Source organism: Podarcis gaigeae (assembly GCF_964106915.1).
Source record: "Podarcis gaigeae genome assembly, chromosome: Z".
NCBI lineage: Eukaryota > Metazoa > Chordata > Lepidosauria > Squamata > Lacertidae > Podarcis > Podarcis gaigeae.
The window spans coordinates 30,596,159-30,618,827 of NC_139691.1; the positions used below are offsets into that span (position 1 = coordinate 30,596,159).

The 22,669-nt window shown below is 42.1% G+C and overlaps 1 protein-coding gene across 1 annotated transcript in view; it reads right to left on the bottom strand.

Annotated features, from left to right (window-relative positions):
- CHM (CHM Rab escort protein) overlaps positions 1 to 22,669 on the bottom strand; it is a 70,589-nt gene that overhangs the window by 21,198 nt on the left and 26,722 nt on the right. The window contains exons 7-9 of the mRNA XM_083722267.1: positions 21,569 to 21,689; positions 20,051 to 20,276; positions 6,754 to 6,831 (exon numbers count right to left, since the gene is read on the bottom strand). Coding sequence (XP_083578393.1) covers positions 6,754 to 6,831; positions 20,051 to 20,276; positions 21,569 to 21,689 — 425 coding nt within the window. The remainder of the gene's footprint in view (positions 1 to 6,753; positions 6,832 to 20,050; positions 20,277 to 21,568; positions 21,690 to 22,669) is intronic.

Here is a 22,669-nt window from a genome sequence, read left to right on the forward strand (position 1 = left end):
GATTTTAGAAAAGAAAGGCAGGCAATAGCTTATGTTTTATTTATTATAAAATAATAAAGAAAACAAATGCAAGTCCCATTCAATGGGCTTAACTATTTCTCCCTGCATTTGCCCAATCACTATGCTATAAACATAACCTACTGAAGTGAAATAATTAATGTATTAGAACATTTGATACATCGTGGCCGTGGCAAAGTTTCTTTCAGTAGTCATACGAATCAAAGATCAACATACCCATGTCTAAGCAAATAACGCTTCGGTCTCCCTTCCCTGAGGGGTTGTCTGTATGAATCTGTATTTTATTCAGAATCCATGTTATGGGTTGTTGGACCACAATAAAGATTATTATTATTATTGATACATCGTTTCACAATGACATATCCCATCATTTTGGAAGAGGCTTTTCTTTGAACACCTCCACCATGTACACTGTTTAGCAATGCAGGCAGCTCCATTGGGCGTAAATGAGACACTGCCCCACCAGCCTCAGTCTGCCCTCAAGCAGCCTTCACCTGCCTGCCATCTTAATTACAACCTGTCCAGGAGAAAACATTGACTGGCAGCTTCTTCCTCCTCCTCCTCCATCTGTGCTGTAGAACTCAGAAGCAAGGAGGATGGGGACAAAACAAGAATGAGTTGGCTGTGCCTGTCGTTGGCTCTGGCTCCACCTACTGTTGGCCTCCTGCTCTACAAATCCAGATGGGTACTACACACCACTGCAGCTATGACAGCTTTGTGATCAAGTGTTTTATACATCTTTCTAAATAAATAATTGAAATAATCTAAATAAACAAATATGAGGTGGGGGAACACGAGACCTTCTTGGTCTTGAATCCCATCCCCAGAGCCGCTCACCTGGCACTGTCCTGTGATCCTTCATATGCCACGTGGAGACCTCATTGTTCACTGAGGCCTTTAAAAGTTTTTAAAAGTTCTGAGTTTTAGTGCAACCTGCCATTTTAAATTGGGCAGCTTTATTTGTTCATTTGTAAAACTGCAGAAAAAGACTATCTCATTGGAAAAGTGCCCTGGGGGACTGTGGTGTTGAAGGATGGCATATAAATACAGAAAACCAAGAAATAACTTAAACTGAATTGGGCAGACATATAGGATCATCTATTCAGCTTGCAATGTTACCCTGATTTAATTTTAACTTTTTAAAAAGATCACTTTAGAGTTGCTCATTTAAATGCTGCTAACAAACAGTCTGGTCAAGCTGGCACAGTTCATATTCAATTATAAGCTATTCTATTGTTTATGAAACAATTTCTCCCCTCTCTCTGAATATTCCAGTGGGAAGAGTGGAGGTTGATTAAATGTCATGTTGCAGCATTCAAAATAAGCAAAAAAGCAAGTCACTAGTTCTTTATTTCCCCACTTTTTTCCCTTTTCTCCTTCATTCAGTGATGCTTAACAAGTCGGACATACAGTAAGGTTTTATCCAAAAAGTAGGAAGGGAGAGTGTATGCACACATCTTTTAATACTGGTTTCTACTTCAAAAGGGATGATCAGCAGAAGAATTCTTTCTAGTGCCACGTTCAAATAAGGAAAACACTTATGCAATGACATTATCAGGTCTTTGTCATCTGATATGTGTTAGGACAATGAATCATACAGAACCCTCCATTGACCTTCTTCAATGTGTCTAGATAAAAGGATGAAAATTAGAATCCATCTCCTTGCCAAGTGCCACCAGTTATAAATGTACTTTATAGGGCTCATTATCCAAACTAATGGACTAAGGGCGACATCCTTGAAATGGACTTACCAGCACTGACAAAGCCACTATGCAATATTTCAGGAAAGATATGTAAATTACAGTGTTTGCTATATCTTTTTTTTACTATGGAAATATAAATTTACATTTGTCACATCTCTTCAGTTGGAGGCCGGGATTGTTTCATTGGAAAACGCACTTAAAACTGTGCTAGAAGTAAAATGCGGGCAATTATTTTTAATGTAAGGCCTGCTCAAAATATACAGACGTAAATTAAAATACCTTAAATCTTATCAAATGGAGCCACATAAGCAAGATCTATGCAGCATAAAAGAACTGAGAAACAAAATTAAAAAGGAAAGGAAGCTTATAGGGAGCGGAAATTCAATTTTCGTCCCCCTAAAGGCAAAAGTCATGAGGAGATTCTCATTCACAAGCAAAGCAGGCAACAAATTTGATGGGTATCCAGTGGCATTAGCAAAACAAAACAAACCCATCCCCCTTATTTTAACTAGAATGCTGTATATGAAAAAAAAAAAACTTTTTTCTCCTATTTCCCTCCTCAGCATCTTGTTTAAGATATTAAGCTACACATCCTCACTTATTGGGGCACATAAACCTAATCTATAATAATCAAGGGCTCTGTGTCTTGGAGAGATAATTAAGAGACAAGACAGGGACTGCTAAACTTATAAATTGTGTGTGTGGAACCTCTGGCCCTCCAGACGTTGCTGAACTCCAACTCCCACAATCCCTAGCCATTGGCTATGCTTGTTGGGGCTGATGGGAGTGGTAGTCCAGCAACATCTGGAGGACAAAAGATTCCTCACACCTGCTGTAAATCCTGATCTGCTATGTGCCTCACACAACCATTTCCTAGGGCCATGGGAACTCTAACGCTCCTAGGGCTCTTTGTGTCCACAAGGGCTTCCACATTCACTTCAATGGAAGAAAATGTTCCAATTTCCTTTTGTATTTGCAATTCACTCCTACCATTAAAATTAATGGGGCAGACCAGACATGTGGGGTGTTCCATGCTCATAGTTAAACACCCATGGAGCTCAAAGGGGTGGGGGTGGAATGTACATGGAGCTTCTCTCTCTCTCTCTCTCTCTCTCTCTCTCTCTCTCTCTCTCTCTCATGCTGGGAAAAGCTCTTGTGTGCCTTTGAGCATGCAGTGTTCAACATCATTGCTGAGAATGAGATGACCCAGTTTGAAAAGAGCTCCATGTGTGCTTTGGTACGCCCCCAAAATTTTCAACCCATGGCAGGAAAATTAGAAAAGAAACAATACTTGTGGGATTCTGATCTTCCATTAACGCTAGTCCTCAAGATGCCTTCTACCTTTTGTCATTTTGCATGAAAGCAATATGATGCAGTTCATATAAAAAGGTTATGATTACTTTACTTAATCTCAGGAAGTGCCATTCCATTGCTTCCATGTTATGTCAGCTTCAGTGATTTAATGGCAGAGAAACTGCAGGACATGCCTTGCACAGAGCTAAATCTTTGTGACAAGAGCATTTTTTCTGAGCGTTCCTGTAATCTGTCACATGACATCCTCTAAAAAAATGGAAGTTACGCTTCAAAATAAGTGTTACACTGAAGGTAACCAGACAAACATTTTTTTCATTTCCTTTGCTATAAGCCACCTTTTCCCAGTATCTCATTGAAGGACTAATCTTACCCAAATCTGCTCTGCCCAAACCTAAGAATGAACCTCTGCGTCAGAAATATATATACACACAAAATCAATCTATAAAGCAACCTAAACACAGTTAGCTCTATATTAGCACATAAGGAAGTTTTATGACACTAGGAAAAAAATTGTTTTTCCCCTTTCAGAATGTGAATAGGCCATAAATGGGAAGCACAGTATTCATGGCTAGTAACCACTCTAAACCGAGCGAATAGACAGTAAAATGGCAAATGCAATTCAGTGAAAACAAGTGTAATGTGGTGCATGTTTATTTCACATGCACTTGTGGGGTTTGAACTGATGGTGATGGGCCAGGATCATGGAGAAAGTGAACAGTGAAAAGTTTATGTCTCACACACATAAAACCAGAACTCAGAGACATCCAATGAAGCTGAATGCTGGGAGATTATAGACAGATAAAAGAAAGTATTTTTTTCCATGCAGTGCATAGATGAACTAATGGAACTCGCTCCCACAGGAGGTAGTGGGATAGACAACTTTGATGGTTTTAAAAGAGAATTAGACCAATTCGTGGAAGAGAAGGCGATCAATGGCTACTAGCCATGATGGCTATGCTCTGCCTCCTCAGTTGAAGGTAGCAATGTTTTTAAATACCAGTTGCTAGAAACCACAGAAGGAGAGAGTCCTTTTGTGCTTGACTCCTGCTTGCAGGTTTCCCACAGGCATCAGGCTGGTCACTGTGAAAAGACCCTGCTGCACAAGATGTGCCATTAACATGGGTGGATTTATCTGTGAGGCTGAGGTGGCATCCCCCTCTTCTTTTCAGTCTCCCCGCTTCCATGTGGGGAGCTGGCCAGATACTTATCTTGCCCCAACCCTCGTTGGCCAACTGTGACAGGTAGGTGGAGCCATCCACCTGCCAATCACCTGATGTCATTATGACAGGGGACAACTTCTGAGGGGTCAACTTTCAATGCCAATTAAGACTGAGCTTCTTTGAAGGCATACTATCAGAGCCAGCTGGCACTGACATGACAGCACAGCTTCAAAGTACCCCTTTGAAGCCCATTTGCATTCAAACCACACCTGCAAATAGAGAGGAAAAACATCAGCTTGCAAATGCAGCAATGGACTTCTAAAGCATGCTGTTAGGCAAGGGCTTTGCAAGTACTAACTATTGGCTGATCACTGGCCCTTGCAAAGACCTTGCCTAGCACAGCACACTTAAAGGAGGTTGCTGGAACCACTAATCAGCGGTGACTACAAACCCACATTTGCTGCCCTGCACCCGACATCATATATGACGTGAACAGTGAGCAATCTTCCTTTTCCCCATCTTCAATAGGACAAAAGAGCGTAAGAACGTCTTGCTGGATCAGGCCAAAGGCCCATCTAGTCCAGCATCCTGTTCTCAAAGCAGCTGACCAGATGACCCAATGGGAAGCCTGCAAGCAAAACTAGGGTCCAACAGCACTCTCCCCACTTGTGATCCTCACCAACTGGAGGATGTGCTGTTTCCAACAGTGGAGGTAGAAGAAAGCTATTAGGGGCTCCCTTGAGAGGAAGGTTGGGATAGAAATTTAACAAATTTTAAAAATCTAAATAATAACCATTAACAACCTTATTTCCCATGCAGTTGTCTAATCCTCTTTAAAAGCCCTCTAAACTGGTGGCCGTCTCAACCCTCTTCCACTGTTCTTCTCTTGAGTTGTAGGTGGAAACAACTAGCAAAATCACTCCAGTCACTGCCATGTGGATCACATTTGTAGAAATCTTAATTGTATGGGTGACTGAATCTACACAGAATCATAGAACCGTAGAAAGGACCCTGAGAATCATATTGTCCAACCCCATGCAATGCAAAAATATCAACTTAAGCATCCATGACAAATGGCCATCCAACCTCTACTTATAAACCTTCAGGTAAGGAGAGTCCACTATCTCCTGAGAGATGCGAGGAGACTGGGTCTTACATAGATATGTGGTGGTTTTGCAAATCTGTTTACCTATTTTTGGTTCTGGTATTTAAAGAATTGAATTTAATATACAAAACAGGCATACAACCTTCCCCTCAACTTGCTTTACTTGGAATAAAGGATATGTCTACTCCACCAATTGCTCATAAAAGCCCTTATACCACTGGTCTGTCTAAGCCACCACTGCCAATGCTTGCTGGCATTAGTTGCTCAAGGTCCTAGGCAGACATCTCTCTTGGTCCTGCAAACCTCATCTCCTTTAACTAGATAATGTGGGGGAGGGGACAGTGATGGCAAAGGCTATTTCTACAGGAGAAGACTATCTAAGCAGAACACCAGAGGTCACTGAACTTTTCATTGCCTTACTCCCTGAGCTGCCAGTTTTTCCAGTATATTTTCAGCAACCGGAGATCAAACCTGGGACCTGCCACACACAAAGCATGTAGTACCACTGAACTACTATCTCTCCTTAACTGATGGTTGTTGCATTTAGCTGGCAGCCTGTCAAGCAAGCAAATTGTGCATGAGTTGCTCTTGCTTAATTAAGTGGGGTTGGGGGAAGCCTAGCTTGTAGTACATCACACACACACTGATGAGCATTTAGTCACAAGTCTAGCCAACATAAGCAGATGCTATGTGTGATTCAGACTTAGCTATGCTTAAAGTGGACCTACTGAGATCACTGGGCTTTATGTTCATTACGGCAGACGTCCCGCTGATTTTGGTAGGTCTCCTCTAAGAAGAATAAGTCTGCATCCAACACATTCTTTCTAATAGACCCTTTCACAGGAGTGAATTCCATTCCCACAGCAAAAAAAATCAGCCAATTTTGATCCAACTTTTAAAAAAGTTGCCCAGAGGCCCGATACTATTGTAAAAAGAATTCATCCTACAGTAAGAGGGCAGCATAGTTTATGACAACAATCTACCTAAAAACTCATTAAAGCCTTTTCTCTTAGAGTGACATGCATTATCAGCAAAGATTAATCTGATGAGTCTTTGGGTGAGCTTCATTTTTAAAAATGCAATAACAGAGGGCTTTGTTGTCATCTGATGAAAATCAATTAGAGTAGGTAAGGCCACAAGGAAAACTAACATCACTCATCACCAGACCCCCGGCAACCGAAATGATTTGTCTTCCAAGCTTGGGTGATCAGGAAGGAGGCTGCAGTATTATCGCAGGGAAATTAATTTAGTTTCTATATTCTAAACCCACTTTCCTTGTTCTGGAGGACCTATACACAAATTACTTTTAATCAAGGTTGATGTGTTATTAATACCAAGGAAGATCTTTGAAGAACCATTTTTAAAAAATTGACTCCAGCATTTTTCATCTTGCAGTTCTGTGTATATATATTTATATAAAAATGAGAGAAAGGTTAATTCTTGCTAGCCTTACCTTCTAGTTTCTTTGTCCACCACAAGGCACTGCACAGGATGGCGGAGACAATAGACACCGCCAAATACTGCACACATCCTAGAAGAACATCAGAAATAAAATAAAAAATGAGGGATGAGATGTAAATAAATTTCAATTCCCAGACCCTCCCAGTGTCCCTATTTTCTAGGGATGTCCCTGATTTAGAGAAGCCATACTGGTTTCTGATTTGATCCCAGAATGTCCCGCTTTTCTTTAGGACATCCCTATTTTCACTAGAGAAATGTTGGAGGATACAAAGTTATCTGACTCCTGAGCCATCTGAAGGCAATCCTGTATAGGGAAGGTTTTTTAATGTTAATAATAAGAATAATTTTATTATTTATACCCCACCCGTCTGGCTGGGTTTCCCTAGCCACTCCGGGTGGCTCCCAACAGAGGACTAAAAACAGAATAAAATTTCAAACAGTAAAAACTTCCCTAAACAGGGCTGCCTTCAGATGACTTCTAAAAGTCAGATAGTTGCTTATTTCCTTGACATCTGATGGGAGGGCATTCCACAGGGCAGGCACCAATACCGAGAAGGCCCTGTGCCTGGTTCCCTGTAACCTCACTTCTCGCAGTAAGGGAACCACCAGAAGGCCCTTGGAGCTGGACCTCAGTGTCTGGGCTGAACGATGGGGGTGGAGACATTCCTTCAGGTATACTGGGCCGAGGCCGTTTAGAGCTTTAAAGGTCAGCACCAGCACTTTGAATTGTGCTCGGAAACGTACTGGGAGCCAATGTAGGTCTTTAAGGACCGGTGTTATACGGTCTAGACAGCCACTCCCAGTCACCAGTCTAGCTGCCGCATTCTGGATTAATTGTAGTTTCCAGGTCACCTTCAAAGGTAGCCCAACGTAGAGCGCATTGCACTATTCCAAGTGGGAGATAACTAGAGCATGCACCACTCTGGCAAGACAGACTATGGACAAGGAGTGTCTCAGCCTGTGTACCAGTTGGAGCTGGTAGATAGTTGCCCTGGACACAGGACAGCTGTGAGTCCAAAATGACTCCCAGGCTGTGCACCTGGTCTTTCAGGGGCACAGTTACCCCATTCAGGACCAGGGAGTCCCCCACACCTGCTTGCCCCCTGTCCCCCCAAAACGAGTACTTCTGTCTTGTCAGGATTCAACCTCAGTCTGTTAGCTGCCATCCATCCTTCAACCACCTCCAGACATTCACACAGGTCCTTCACCGCCTTCTCTGGTTCTGATTTGAAAATGAGGTAGAGCTGAATTTTTAATGTTTTATTATGTTTTTACATATGTTGGAAGCTGCCCAGAGTGGCTGGGGCAACCCAGTAAGATGTGTGGAGTATAAATAGTAAAATCATCATTTTGGAATAGTCCCTATTTTCATCAGAGAAATGTTGGCAGGCATGAATTCTATCTTCTCTAAACAAGGTAGCTTGCAATGATTAAAAACAATTCATGATGTACGTTATGTAACTAAAGCCACATGAAGACCACAATCCTATGCATGCTTTCCTAGCAGTGAGCTCCATGGAACAGAGTGGGACTTATTTCTGGGTAAACGTGTCAAGGACTGCAGTGCAAATGCCAATTTGCATCTTTCTAGACTTCTTAAGAAACCATCACTTGATGGGAAGATAGAGCTTATTTAATATTTCATTTATTCATTTATTTTATTTTATTTTTTATTTGTTTATGGATTTTTTAAAAAACAAAGCTGAGCAAGGCCCAAGAAACAGGCAAGAATCCACTATAACCATCTCAACCCATCAAACCTCCCCAGCCATCCAACCAAACCCCTGCCTCTCCCCCCACCCTGCCCCCGCAATCCAATCACCATTAGCCATGCACCTTTTAATAACAGTTCATTTCAGATGGAGCTGCTTGCATGCCATAACAAAACGGGCTGGCCAAGATAACTTTGCCATATACTTTGCTCCTCTCTGCACTACCAGAATAAATCTAACCCTAAAACAGCATTCCTATACTAATATTTCTGTTGCCATTCACTTCTGATTTTATAAAAGAAAATGAAAATCAGATCCATTCATAAGTGATCAAGACACGTGGATGATGTCTTTTAAAAAGTGAGTCAAACAATTCTCTCTCAGTTGAGAGCAAGGTCACAAAACAGGGGGAAAGGGAGTTAAAATAGCTAAGAAACTGAACACACACAAGAAAATGCTCAGGAGAAACCAAGAGGCACCAAAGAGATAAATGAGGTCCTGGTCTTTTTCTTTAAGTGTGTGTGTGTGTGTGTGTGTGTGTGTTCAAAAAGAATAACATTTCCATAGGAAAATCAATTAGATTTGTTTGCTCACATAACTGGAGACAGGGTGTTTGGCAATTCAACACAGCCAGCTAAACATGTGTGTTTATTAGACAAATGTTTGTCTAAAAACGGTAAACTAACGAGTGAAGATCTAATAGAAGTAATGAGGCACGGTCAATTTTTCAATTAAATCAGCCCTAGAGGTTTTTACGCAGCATCTAGATGAATCAATATGTAGAACAGATATCCAGCACAGTATTGTACTTGGAATTTATTTAAACATGTGTCTGTGTATGTTTCACACACAGATAGCACATATTATGCTACACTATATTACATTAATTATTAATAACTGAACTCTGAACTGAACCCTTCCAACTGTGCAGCCCTGAGATCAGTTGCTGGAGGATGGGGGCATAAATGAAGCACATGAAGCTTCAGGGAAGGGCAGAATGCAAATTGCCCAGTATTTATACCAAACCTGGCAAATCCAGAGGTTTCATGTTAATCGCAAGGGCAAATATTATATATTATTTTAAAATATCTACCCTGCTTTGCAATTCTGTGAGTTTGAGGTGGCTTACCATTAAACAACGATAAGACACCAGCATTGAATGAATGGAGAAGTACAGTAGTACCTCTGGATACGAACGGGATCCATTCCGGAGCCCCGTTCGTATCTAGAAGCAAACATAACTAGCAACGGCATGTCTGCGCGCGCGCGTCGCTTTTCGCCGCTTCTGCACTCCGCTTTTCGCCGCACTCCGTTACTTCCCGGTTGCCACGGAGCGCAACTCGAACGCACTCAACCCGAAGCACATTCAACTTGAGGTATGACTGTAGTATGTGAACAACTTATGCACAAAACAGCTTATTATAAAAGACTCTGGGATGGGTCACATAAAGTGGGTATCTTAATCTAATCTGCTATATATTTTTGGAAAGTAGTTTGCCTGCCCGCCTGTCCAATTGTTCTCTATAGGTTTGACCACCTCTTGTGATATTGTCATCAAATTCAGTACGGGGTTACCAGGTAGAGGGAGAAGTCTTTGTTGACACTAGCCACCATTTTAAATCAAGATGGTGAATCAAAATCATGACTTCACTCGGTTTGGGGCATAAGTCTGTATCCTACTGAGGTATTGTCACCAAACTTGGCACAAGGGTTCCCAAAGTGGGTGCAGTGGTCTCTGTCAATGTTAGGCGCTATTTTGATTCAATATGGTGGACCAAAATATGACTTTGACATGACTTTATCCACTTTGTGGCATGATGGGTCCAAACTCACAGGTTACACGATTCATTAAAAAATAACTTCTTTTTATTTGGTTTCTACAGATTTTTGAGTAGTGCATGGCATCTCCCAGCTAATCTATTAAATGGAGATCACACACACACACACACACACACACACACACATAAAACAAATATCCAGCAGTGTAGGGCTGATGGGGAGTGAACAGAATCTGGGCAGGGGGTGGGCACTTGAAGCGGGCTTTGCCTGCTTCAATTCTGCAAATGGGCATTTGAGCATAGGTGGGGAATCTTGTTTAACATCCCGTGTGTACTGCAACATCCGTGTGTACTCCAGATGTTTCAGACTCCAGCCGACATGGTCCATGGCTACAAAAGATGGAAACTACTCCAGCAACATCTGGAAAGCTACCCTGGTGTTCAGGATTTCCTGTTCACTTCAATAGCAAGGGCAGCTCCCTGCCAACAACATTTTGCAGTGCAAGGAATTTCAATGGCTTCTAGAGACTTATAGGGCTGTATTCAACCAAGTCCTATTCAGAGTAGACCCATTGGAATTAATGGGACTTAGCTATTCATTAATTTCCATGGGTCTAGAATTAGATACAAGCCATGGAGATCCTGGGCAGGATGCAACTAAGATGTTGCTGCTAATGGAAGCCAACACAAAGACTCCTGCTAGCTCAATGGAACTTTCACCCCCATTCTCCTTCCCATGTTGCCTCTGTGACTTCTCCAAATCTGCTCTGAAAAGTGGGGGAAACCCTCAGAACAGAGTGCAGGGGGAGGAGGGAGAAATTATTCCATCAGGCAGGCACAAATACCTGAGGTGATGGAACTATCTCCTTAGTGCTATGTTGAGCTCGACCTCCTGGATTTTTATGTTACAGCTGTGTCCCATGCATGTAATTTGTCCTCCTACCTAGCCTTGCAACCGTCCTATGATTTGGGTTACGCTGAGAAATGATGAGTATGGTAATCCCAGATCACCAGGTGAATTGCATGATGTAAAATTAATTACAACCAGGGTCTCCTTGACCAATGCTCTAGCCATGACATTTCAGTTTGTAATGAAAACGAACAATTTGCCATCTTATCTATTGACTACACCAGCACACTGATGTAGCTGTATCAGAGGGAGAGGTGAAACACCAAAGCCCTCATTACTAATTTGGTTGGGATCAATTTCTATTTGGTTCCTATGTAACACAGTGTAAGAACTGGTACCAGATTTGCTTCTTTTCCTCTTCCCATCTCACCCTTTTTGCCTTTGTTCCATAACTATTTGATTATATGCCAACAAGACTGTATGTAATTGTAGTAAATATATGAAATAAGACAGGTGAAACAATTTGGAATTAATTCTCTAATGCTCTTTAAAAGTCAAAATCTATATGAAAATCAAGCAAACTGTCTTGTCAATTTCTTATTCTACAATAGGATGATTTGGCTAGAACCAAAGTACAAGGTAACTCTGATACTATTAACCCTAAATGACAGACGTTTAAACTGATTCTCCTCTAATTAACTGGCTACTGTCTCAGCCAATAATTCAGGTTTTGCTGAAAGATCGCGCCTGTTACGCACTGTGTTTCAACTTTGCCCTGGTGACATCAAACTGCATTACAGCTAAATTAACAGTTGCGAAAAATTTTGGCCTAGTAATTCCCCGCCCCCAATCATCTCTAGCCTTTAAATGCCATTTCAATTCCTATCAAGCCAAGGAATCAGCAGCTGCAATTTCAAATACAGCTGCAAAACAATAGACCCCATTAATAGCTGAACTTTTGACAGCACATTCACAGTGATTTATGAGTTTGTATATAATTTGATTATTCTATTAATTCTACTGATTACTGTTGGAGCTAATACAGTGAAGGTCACTCCCTAAAATAAATCTTCATTACATTTCACAGAAAGTAACTGCCTCCAACTGGTTGTTTTCTTTAATTAAAACACTAATGTTACAAGGAAAGAAAGAGGCTTCAGGGTTACTGCATCTTTTGCCCCAGGAGGACTATGCTACTGTGATGTGATATTCCTGGACCTGAGTATTTGGGGAGGGGGGAATGCACATGTCTATCTGACATCTTGATTTTTAACTCACCACACACATAAACACACATGCTTTGTTTGGATAACAAATAGGTGGCCTGTGGGAATATATATATATATATATATATATATATATATATATATATATATGCAGGTTTTGGTGTCTTCGGGTGTCTTCCCGTGTAAAAGTTGGGGTGTCTAGGCGACGTTTCGACGAGGTCTCACTCGTCATCTTCAGGCTGGTGCTTTCGGCTTCTTGTTACTGGAACAGAGCGGGATCTCAATGTTTGAGTTCCTATAAATACTGTAGAGGGGGTGTGGTGTCTAGCCTCCAATGTTCTGGGCAGAGAGGAAGTTCCCAGGCTAGTGTGCCTTTTCTTCTTTTGTTCCTTAATTACTTGAGAGATACCTTGAGTGATTTCTTGAGTGATATCCTGAGTACCACTTAGGTGGGTCATTAGGTGTGGATTAGTTGCTAAAGTCTTTGTGTCTTGACCTATTGAACTTTGTGAAGAGTTTTCCTGAGAAGATGGCTGTATTGCACTTAGTTGTGCTTTGGCTTGGCTTCGTGTATAGGGGCGAGCTGTGGTTTTGTGGCTTGTGTCAGCCAGATCTGTGTAGGGATTGCAGGGGGGTGCAGCATCCGGAGGTGCCACCATGGATTGGCTACTGGATGGTGTCAGTAATTCATCTGTGGAGAGGGTCTGGGTTTGGGTCTGGTGTGGTTGATTGGTGTTGGCGTTCTGTGTGCCTCTGGATCTGGTGTCAGTTTTTGTGGAGAGGGCTAATTTCCAGATGTCTGGCAAGCGGGATGTGTCGTCACGCTTGTTCATGTTGTGAGGATGTTTCTCTATCTCGATGGCTTCCATGATTATTCTCTTGTGGTGATGTTCCGTGTTAAAGAGCAATTTGGAATCTGCAAAATTAATTTCGTGTCCTGTTTCTTTCATGTGTTGGAAAAGAGAGGAAGTTTTTTCTTCTTTTTTGACGGCATTCTTGTGTTCTGCGATACGTGCATTTATTCGTCTGTTTGTTTGTCCAATGTACGTGGCTGGGCAGACTTTGCAGGGTATTTCATAGATCCCTTGGTTTTCCAACTGGAAAACTAGCCTGGGAACTTCCTCTCTGCCCAGAACATTGGAGGCTAGACACCACACCCCCTCTACAGTATTTATAGGAACTCAAACATTGAGATCCCGCTCTGTTCCAGTAACAAGAAGCCGAAAGCACCAGCCTGAAGATGACGAGTGAGACCTCGTCGAAACGTCGCCTATACACCCCAACTTTTACACGGGAAGACACCCGAAGACACCAAAACCTGCATTCCTGTACCCGTGAAAATCTACGAAAGCATATATATATATATATATATATACACACACACACATACATACATTCTTTTTATAGCAAAACGCTCACAAAAAGCAGCTGAAAGCAACAACAAAGCGTTTTAATTGTATGAAACACCACACACGCATTATCTACTTGTAGGCAGATAATTATCTAGTTACAACAACTGTGCATGGTAAGTCATTATTAACTACTATCAACAATATTACAGACACAGGTACTGAGAATGAGGAAGCATGGCATGCCTAAGTGCATTCAGCAACTTCCCATCAGAGATCAGATTTGAACTAATGCACAGCTCGGATCACAATCACGACACGCATTTAAAGCACTTTTGTAACACTTTAAGAGACAAGGCTTTCCCAAAGAATCCTGGGAACTGTAATTTGCTGAGGGTTCTTAGGAGACCACCCCCCACAGAGCTACAATTCCCAGCACCCTTAACAAACTTCAGTTTCCAGTATTCTTTAGGGGAAGCCATTACTCTTAAAGTGGTGCAAGAGCGTGTGAAATTTATGGTGCAGATGTGACCATAACCTCAGGAACAAAAAAAGGAACTAAAGCAAGACAAAGGAAGATCCAGCTACTAATAAAATGCCAATCAAGTTAGCATTAAAAGAAACAAAGTAACTAAATAGAGGTCAGCAAAAGCCTAGGTCTGGGTACTTTTTTGCATTGAGGACAACATTTTGTTGGGACAATCTGCTGGGGGCCCACATGCCAACTGCATATGGGACCCAAAACAGAGGTGGGGAGGCAGCCCATTCCTCACCTCACCTCACCTCTCCTTCAGTGGGGCAACCCAACTCCCACAGAGAACAGGTTACGTAAATGAACATCTATTTATGGTTTTTTTTTATTTTGAAAGTAAGAACATGCAAGTTTTTATAGGTTTGCTGCTGCTGTATTTTACATATACAAACCACCGTGATTAATTTTATGCAGTATAATAATAATAGAGGGGAAATAATGCATTTTGTATCCCACCATTGCCTCAAGGAGTATGCAACATTCTATGTATTTTATCTTGCCCCACGCAGCGGCGGAGCAAGTTGATCGGGCACCTGGGGCGGCACACGTGCCCTGCTCCCAGGGGCGTGGCCAGCTGGGGCAGGATGCTCCACGGGGCCTCTGAGGAGTCTGCCTGCCTCCTCCCACTCAGCCGCCCTACAGCATGGGGCAGTATGGAGCCTGCGGGCGCCCAAGCCACCACGTCACTCCCAGCAGAGATGTGTGGCTCGGGTGTGCTGCAGGCCCTGCAGTGAGTGCCACCCGGCATTTTGTCACCCCCCCCCCCAGTAGTGACACCTGGGGTGGCCCGCCCCCACCGCACTCCCCTTCCTCCGCCCCTGGGCCCACTCTCATATTTATCTCCACAAACCAAGTCAAGAGCCAGTGTGGTGTAGTGGTTAGTGTTGGATTGCAACCAAAGAGACTCAGGTTCAAAAACCTTATCATCAGGTGACCCTGGGCTGCTCATTTTCTCTCAGCCCAATCTACCTCATGGGATGTTTTGAGGATAGGTGGGGCAGAGACCATGTATGCTGCAGAGCTCCTTTGAGGAAGGGAGATATAAATGTTATAAATAAAAATAAGCCGAGAAATAAGAGCCCAGATCAAGGTCACCCTGGGAGCTTCAAAGCTAAATAAGGGTTTGAACCTCACTCCTGCTGGTCCTAGTCCCTTAACCACATGGGCTCTCTTAATTATTGAACTTTCTAGAAGGAATTTCAATGGAGATGCTCTAAACAGTGCAGTTAAGCCTCCTATAGCTTCAATGGGATTTGAGCTGCCCTTCACTCATTTCATGAGAGCAAGCGTCATTGAAATCAATAGCACCAACTTCTGCATCATGATCAGAGCATTTATCTGATATATTCAAAACAAGCATCCAGTTCAGCTCTGAGAGCTTCAACATCTGCAAGCCAGCAGCTATTTCTTAAATGCTAGAATTATTCCAAACAATGTTTTGCGAGAAGGATTTCACTGCTCAACATGGGATCGTGGAGTGCCACACTCACAAAGGACTTTGTATGCTTAGGAGGGCATGTTTCAACACAAAGGTTATTTTCAAATTAAAAGTCTTGTCCTGTCAAAACTTGAGAAATAATATGGGCAAGGACACAAAAGCATTCCATAGCTTTATTAACGACAGCGCTCACTGATCTGTGAATAACCCGAGAAGAAAAAAAAATGAAGATTATTGAGTTACTTTACCAATCTATCCATCCATCACTGGAGAACAGGGCTCAGAAGTGATGGATTATCTCACCTCACTGATGTTTGTCCCAAACTAAGGTTCTCTTCTCAAGGGAGGGGGGCACACCAGCTAACTCCAATCACAACGGTGCTATCCACACCCTTATATCTGTCATCAATGCAAAACTAAGAATAGAAAATGCTGAAACCAAACAATTTCTTTTAACGATAAACATGCTGCTTAAAAAAAATAAAAAAGCAATGCAAAGTTCAGAAAGTAGCAAACATAGGAAACCACCTTATGGCATGGTAGACTATTTGTCCATCTAACCCAGTACTGACTACTCTGACTGGCAGCAGCTCTCCAGGCAAAGGTTATGTCCACCTGATCCCTTTAACAGTGGATGTGGGGGACTGAACATGGGACCTTCTGCCTGCCAAACATGTTCATCTTATCAATGATCTATGACCATCCTTGACATCTTCCATGCACTTAAGCTTCAAACAAGATAGTCTGAGCTTTTTAGTCCAAGCTATGAAGCCAGCTATCTCGCCTATATTCATTCAAGATTTTACCACTCACTCCTACAGTCCTACTTTTACCACCCAGTCCTACTTCCTTTAAGATGAGAATGAGAGATAGAGCTGTGTGTCATCACCATACAGATAACATTTCAGCCCAGAGGTTTCATGCAGATGTTTAAAAAACATGGGACGCAAGGTAGGACCACATAATAACTGTTGGATGGAGAACTCAGATGTTTCTACTAAAAGCTTTAATGCTCAAATCACAACAATACATAAGCAAAACAGGTATCAAAGGCACAGCAGGTGCAAGACATGCCTAACAAGCTAAACATTGATCCAACAAGTCACACACACCCTTGGCTCCTATTATAAACTAGTGGGACAGATACTGCTTCAGTGCAGCAAGTGGCACATATCTTTGGACTGGGCAAGCAAACAGGAATGCCTTTGGGTGGGCTAAACCTGAGTGGTCTCTTTGCAGTGGCATGGATCTCTCCATGTCCTAAGCAATGGAGAAGGTGTCAGTGCCAGCTCAGTCAGACTGATCAGCAGTCTGGGGACTGGAGAGTCATCCAGGTCATGGGCAAAGAGCAGTGCAAGGAGTGGCACTGGATCTAGAGGTGAGGCTGGCCCAGAGTGCCTGGGTGATGGCTTGCTGAATCTGCCTGTTGCTCTATCCTTGGGTGGTTCCATTGCAGCCAGTCCCAACCACCTGGCCCCTGGTCACCAACGGGCAACTCCTCCAACCTGTATTTGTTTTATTGATGATTTGTTAATTACAGAATATGATTTATGCTGTATTTGTGATGTTATTGTTATCAATTGTTTGTAAGCAGCTTCGGTATTCATTTGAATGGAAAGCAGCATAGCAATACAGCATTGCAGCAATACAGCATAGCAATACAGCCAACCAATCAAATCAAAACCATATATCACAGTAGACAATACTGAAAGCTGCTGATAAATCCAGAAGAATTAACAGGCTCATTCTACCACTGTTGGTCTCCCATTACAAACCATAGTTTGATTGAAATGGAACTGCACTATCCAAGCAGACTTTGAAGCAGAGTTGCTACAATGCTCTTGAGCACCAGAATAGAACATTTAAAACTGGCTGGTAATTACCCAAGTTAGAAGGGGTCCAAAGTTGCTGTTTTGAACAAAAGCAAAGATAAAAATTATGTGCCCGTTATAAAGGATTGAAAGAGTTTTGTTTCTGTGACCAAGCATATTTTCAGGTTATTCTATTAAGAAACCCTAGTCTGGATCCAAAGGTTCTCATCAAAACTTTCCGATGGAGGAAGGGAGCCTATGAATCCAACCTACTGATCTTACAAACATCCATTCATCAGAAAGAAATGGTATATTTGTAAAACCATGGATAAAAAGCAAAATCACAAACCGAGTTTCTATTGCATAAATCTCATTCTGATAAGCTCTGAAAACAAAAATGTGAACCTTGCATATGAAAGTTACATAGTAGCATGAAAAAGAATCCCGTTCACTGAGAGCAGTTTCAGAAATAAGGACCAATCTTATTCACTCAAGGGACTAACACAGTTCTAGTAAGCCTTGTAGAGTTTATGCAGAATTCATTCAGAATGGAAGGATATGACTTACAAATGTCTTTGAATCATTCACATAAATATGCATACCTGCCATTTATAACAGTAGCCTTGATGAGAACACACAGGGTAACTGACTGCAAGAAACGCTTAAGAGGGTTACATTAAAACAGAATATGAAGAGGTGGTTAGAAATCACAGGACAAGTGACACCTTATTCTGATAACCTGGCGATAAAAATTGTAGGGTATGATGTATAGGCAGAGATGTTACCACTTGGAAGACTGACTGAACACTAATCCTAGAAGTCTTAGAAACGCTGCTTAGAATTAGCAACACAAGCTGGGGCAAAGGTGGTCCTGTACATAAGAAACAGAATCATTACAAGTTGAGATCTTTAAAGAAGGAAGCGGCTACCTTCCAAGTTAATTGATCGTGTGCTAAGAGAGCATTTTAAACAAATATTTTTCATTTTTAATGCAAGGCAATTAACCTTCTTACCAGACGCAGCACCAACATCCTTAAAACAGCTGCCAAGAGTCCATCACTGCTGCCAGTAGTGCCCAGGTCTCCCTTTTCTGGCACTCCAATAAGTGCCAGGCAGCCACCATTGTGATTGCCTACCATGTCCCTGATGCTATGTCACTCTGGTGCACCATGGGCAATCAGAACCGCAGCAGCCTAGCATTCATTGTAGAAGCACAACTGCTGCCACCCTCCTGGTCCTCTAGTAGGCCTCACCTCACCTACCCTTCATGTCTGGTGGAAAGAAACAGGAGGAGGACAGGGGCTGGTTGCCTGCCTGCCTGCCTACATGAGAGACACATTAGAGGACCCCCTTCAGCCTAGAGCTACTTGCCCTTCCTCCAAGGAGTTGCCAAATGGCAGTACAGCCTCTCAGCCACTGGAACCTACTTAGTTAAAAAGCAGCTCCATATATTCCTGAGTCAGGATCTATATAGTGCAACAATGTCTATATTGGCTGGTAGCAGCACTTCAGGCTTTCAGACAAGAGTCTTTTCCAGCCCTGCATGCAGATGCTGGGACTTTGGGCATGCAAAGCTGATGCTCTACCTCTGAGCTGTGCTGCTTTCCCAAAGCACCCTTTAAAATAGGTTAGGGAAGTGATTCTCAAACTTTTCCTCTGGACCACTTGAAAGCTGCCATGGGTCTTGACACACCACTTAAAAACACACAATTTGTTGTTGTGCAAATCAATGAACTTACATAAGTCATAACTTAAATGACTGTAATCTTGTTGTTCTAATGCAATGGGTATGTGTCTGGTTTTGTAGGCAGCATTTGGTGAAGTTTATCTCCATCAGCAGGGGGGGAAACCCAAGCAAATTCAGAGCGAGGTGTGGGTATTTTCAGTTGTTTCACCTGAGGGCAGCTCAAGGACTGCTAGTGGACCACAGCACACAGTTTGAGAACCTCTGGACACAAACAGGGATTTCACAAAGGCTACCCATTGACTGTAAGAGACAAGTATCACACATCAAAACATAAGGCTGTCATTCCTGCACCACACAGCAACTTTCTATATTTATGGAGAACCTTCAAAAAGCTGCTTTGAGGCTTGATGGGAGAGAGGTAGGAAAAGAAAATTTTACTGGCAGGAGAGGAAAACACATAGATGGTGGCTGCAAACTGAATTGAGAGACCACAAGATGACTTGCAACACCACATTTAACTGCTCCCAAGGGACAGCTCCAAATTAAAGTTTCATATTTTAAAGCTCCAGTTAATGAATTAATAATAGAAAACAATGTACTAGAGCTTTAGGGATTGGATCAGTCCACAGGGGTGCGGGTGTCCCTCATAGGCTATTGTGATGGGGTGGAGGGGAGGAGCCACTAGCTTAATATACTGTTACCATCTCCGTTCTTCTACACGATTCACCGCTAAACAAAGGAAGCCCTAAGGAAGCGCTGAATTCTTAAAAGACTTTATTTTCCACTACAAACATGTAAACACAGGGAAATGAAAACAGCTAAGTGTCTAAAAGGAATTAAATCAGATTAGTTAGTATTCCCAACTGAATGGCTTTTTAAAAAGAAAAGAAATAAAACGTTGCTTACCGGCAAAAGCACTGTGGGATCTCTCCTTGGCCATACAAAGGAAACAAGAAGGGAGTGTTTCCGTAACGCCCAAGGCACTGGAGGAACTTCTGAGTCGCCTTCAGGCCATCTATGGTGTAGCAGTCAGCCTCCGAGACCATTGCAATGGAATGCAATATGAAATGCTGCAGATTGGGAGTCAACTTCTGGGTTTTTAAGTAGTCTGAGAATTTAGAGTCCTTGTGACCTGTTTCGGGGAATAAAAGAAAAGTCAAGCATTAGTCGTTCCGGATAATTATTTACAACTACAGCAACAAAACAACAACAACAAAAACCAGTCAGTCAATCAATCAATACAAGGCATACTACAATCACAGAAGGACTGTACTTGTGTCAGATACTGTGTTAGTCATCTTTTAGGCTTCAGGCATCTCTCCGAACTCTACCAGGCAACACTCAAACACTATGCCTAGGGAATGGTTTTGAGTTTTTCTTTATTGGTTACATTTGTTCCCCACCATTCCTCTAAGGAGTTCAAGGTCATACACACACTTCTTCCCCCTCTCTCCATTTTATCCTCCCAGTAACTCTGCGAGGTAGGCTGAAAAACAGGGACTGGCTTAAAGTCACCCAGTGGGCTTCATGACTGAGTGGGGAATTGAAACGATCTCTCAGGTCTTGGTCTGACACTAACCATTACACCATACTGGCTCACACTGTTTTGGATACAAGCCCTCCCTACCCATTTTTTAAAGCACAACAACCAACAATCCCATTTTTGCTGTTCTCTCTTGCCTCAAGAAACAAAATCATCGCTCACAGCTTTGGAACCACATGTATTGCCTGGATTAGAAATGCACTTAGATGGATGCTCTTAGCCCAGAGTTGGAAGGAAGACAAAGGTTCCACCAGAGAGGAATGGCAGACCAAACGGATGGACTGTGTGGAGATGGTGAAAATGACTGGGAAAATCAGAAACCAGGAAGACCAGAATTTCCACAAAGAATGGGGGAAATTTATAATTTACCTTGGAGACCACTGTAAATACTTGAACTCTTTAGCAGGATTTGAATAACACTTGTAGTGTAACAAGAACTAGGGATATATGGGATACTTAAAAACTGGAGTGACTTACAATATGCAGCTGAAAAAGCACTAGCGACGGAACCCATGGAAGGGTGGGGGAAAGCCCAGAGATTTGGGTAAATCTTTATTTACCTTTTTATTATAATTTTTAATATAAATTTTAATTTGTAAAACCAAATAAAAAATATTATAAAAGGGAAGGGGGAGAAATGCTCAGAGCTCCACATGCTCAAAGGCTTCAACATCAGCTCGAATGATCAGGAAGGTTACACACATGCCCCAGAGTGTCCCCCAACAATAAAGTGAATGGAAAGCTTGTACACATGGGGCTTCCTTCAGCACATCAGAGGTAATAGCATCTTGTATAGCATCTGAGAACCAAAAGGTGCAGACATTTAAAGATCAAATGAAAATGCCCAGTGAGATTCTCCTGTTCAACAAATAGGTACAAACCTTGATATTCATCAGGGTGCTGCTCATAATCCAGACAAAATGTAAGAAATTTCATCAGCATTCTTTTTTCCACCATGGTCAACTGTTTGCTGTTGAAGACGTCAGCTCTAGAACATGGAACCTGAAATATAATTTGGAGGTTTATTTTCCACCATTCCAAACACAGTCAGGGCCAGGAAATGATCTGTGTCACAGAACTGGAGAAATCTGCAATTTTTTAAAAACCATTATCTTTTAGTATTAATTTAAAAACAGGATTTTTCTGTGTGAAAATGTAATCTCTTGCAAACACCATAGTCAGATAACTCAACCATGCTTAAGAGGAGGTCTGGAGCAGGCTGTAGGATTCTGCACTTTCTTCCTTGGTCCCGTGCCTCACAGCCACAAATTACCTCCTGCCCTCTCAGAACCATGGCTTGTTCCTCAAAATTTAAATGCTGATTAAGAGGGAACCATGGTTTAATATTAATCATGGTTACATAGGGAGAGGGAAGGGATTCCACAGCCCAGTTGCTTAGCCATGGTAAAGAAGAATGGGGACATTACATTTACGCCTGCCTTATGAGTCACACCTTCTAACAGTCATTATACACAGGCGTAGTCAATTCAGAGTATTCTGAAGATTCAGCATGGATCACAACCTACCTTCCTTCCAGAGGGAAACTGCCTGATTTTATGAATTAAAAAAGTGCTATTTCAACAAGTTTAAGGATTGTCTTTTGAGCAATCACTCAACTTTTGAGAAATCTCTTGCAGCTCTTTCCTAGTCCTATAAACTTGTGTTCAGATCAATGCAAACTTCCTGTCTTTTCTGCCCAAGGGCACCATGATGTCTGCAAAAACTCATGTTTGCTGCCTCTTAGACTTCTCTTCTCCCATATAATAAGCCACTAATATGCTATTCTTCTAGACAAACACTTGGTGTTGGTTCATGCGATGGTCTTTCATTTTAAACAACCTTTAATGCTGGGCAATTGTGTCCTCCAAGGACACAATTGTCCTCACAAAAACTATGATTTTGGTTTATGTGATTTTCCGGTCTGCATCCTGTTGACTGCAGAGTTACATTAGAAGGCATTTCCTTTCTTAGTTCTGCTAATA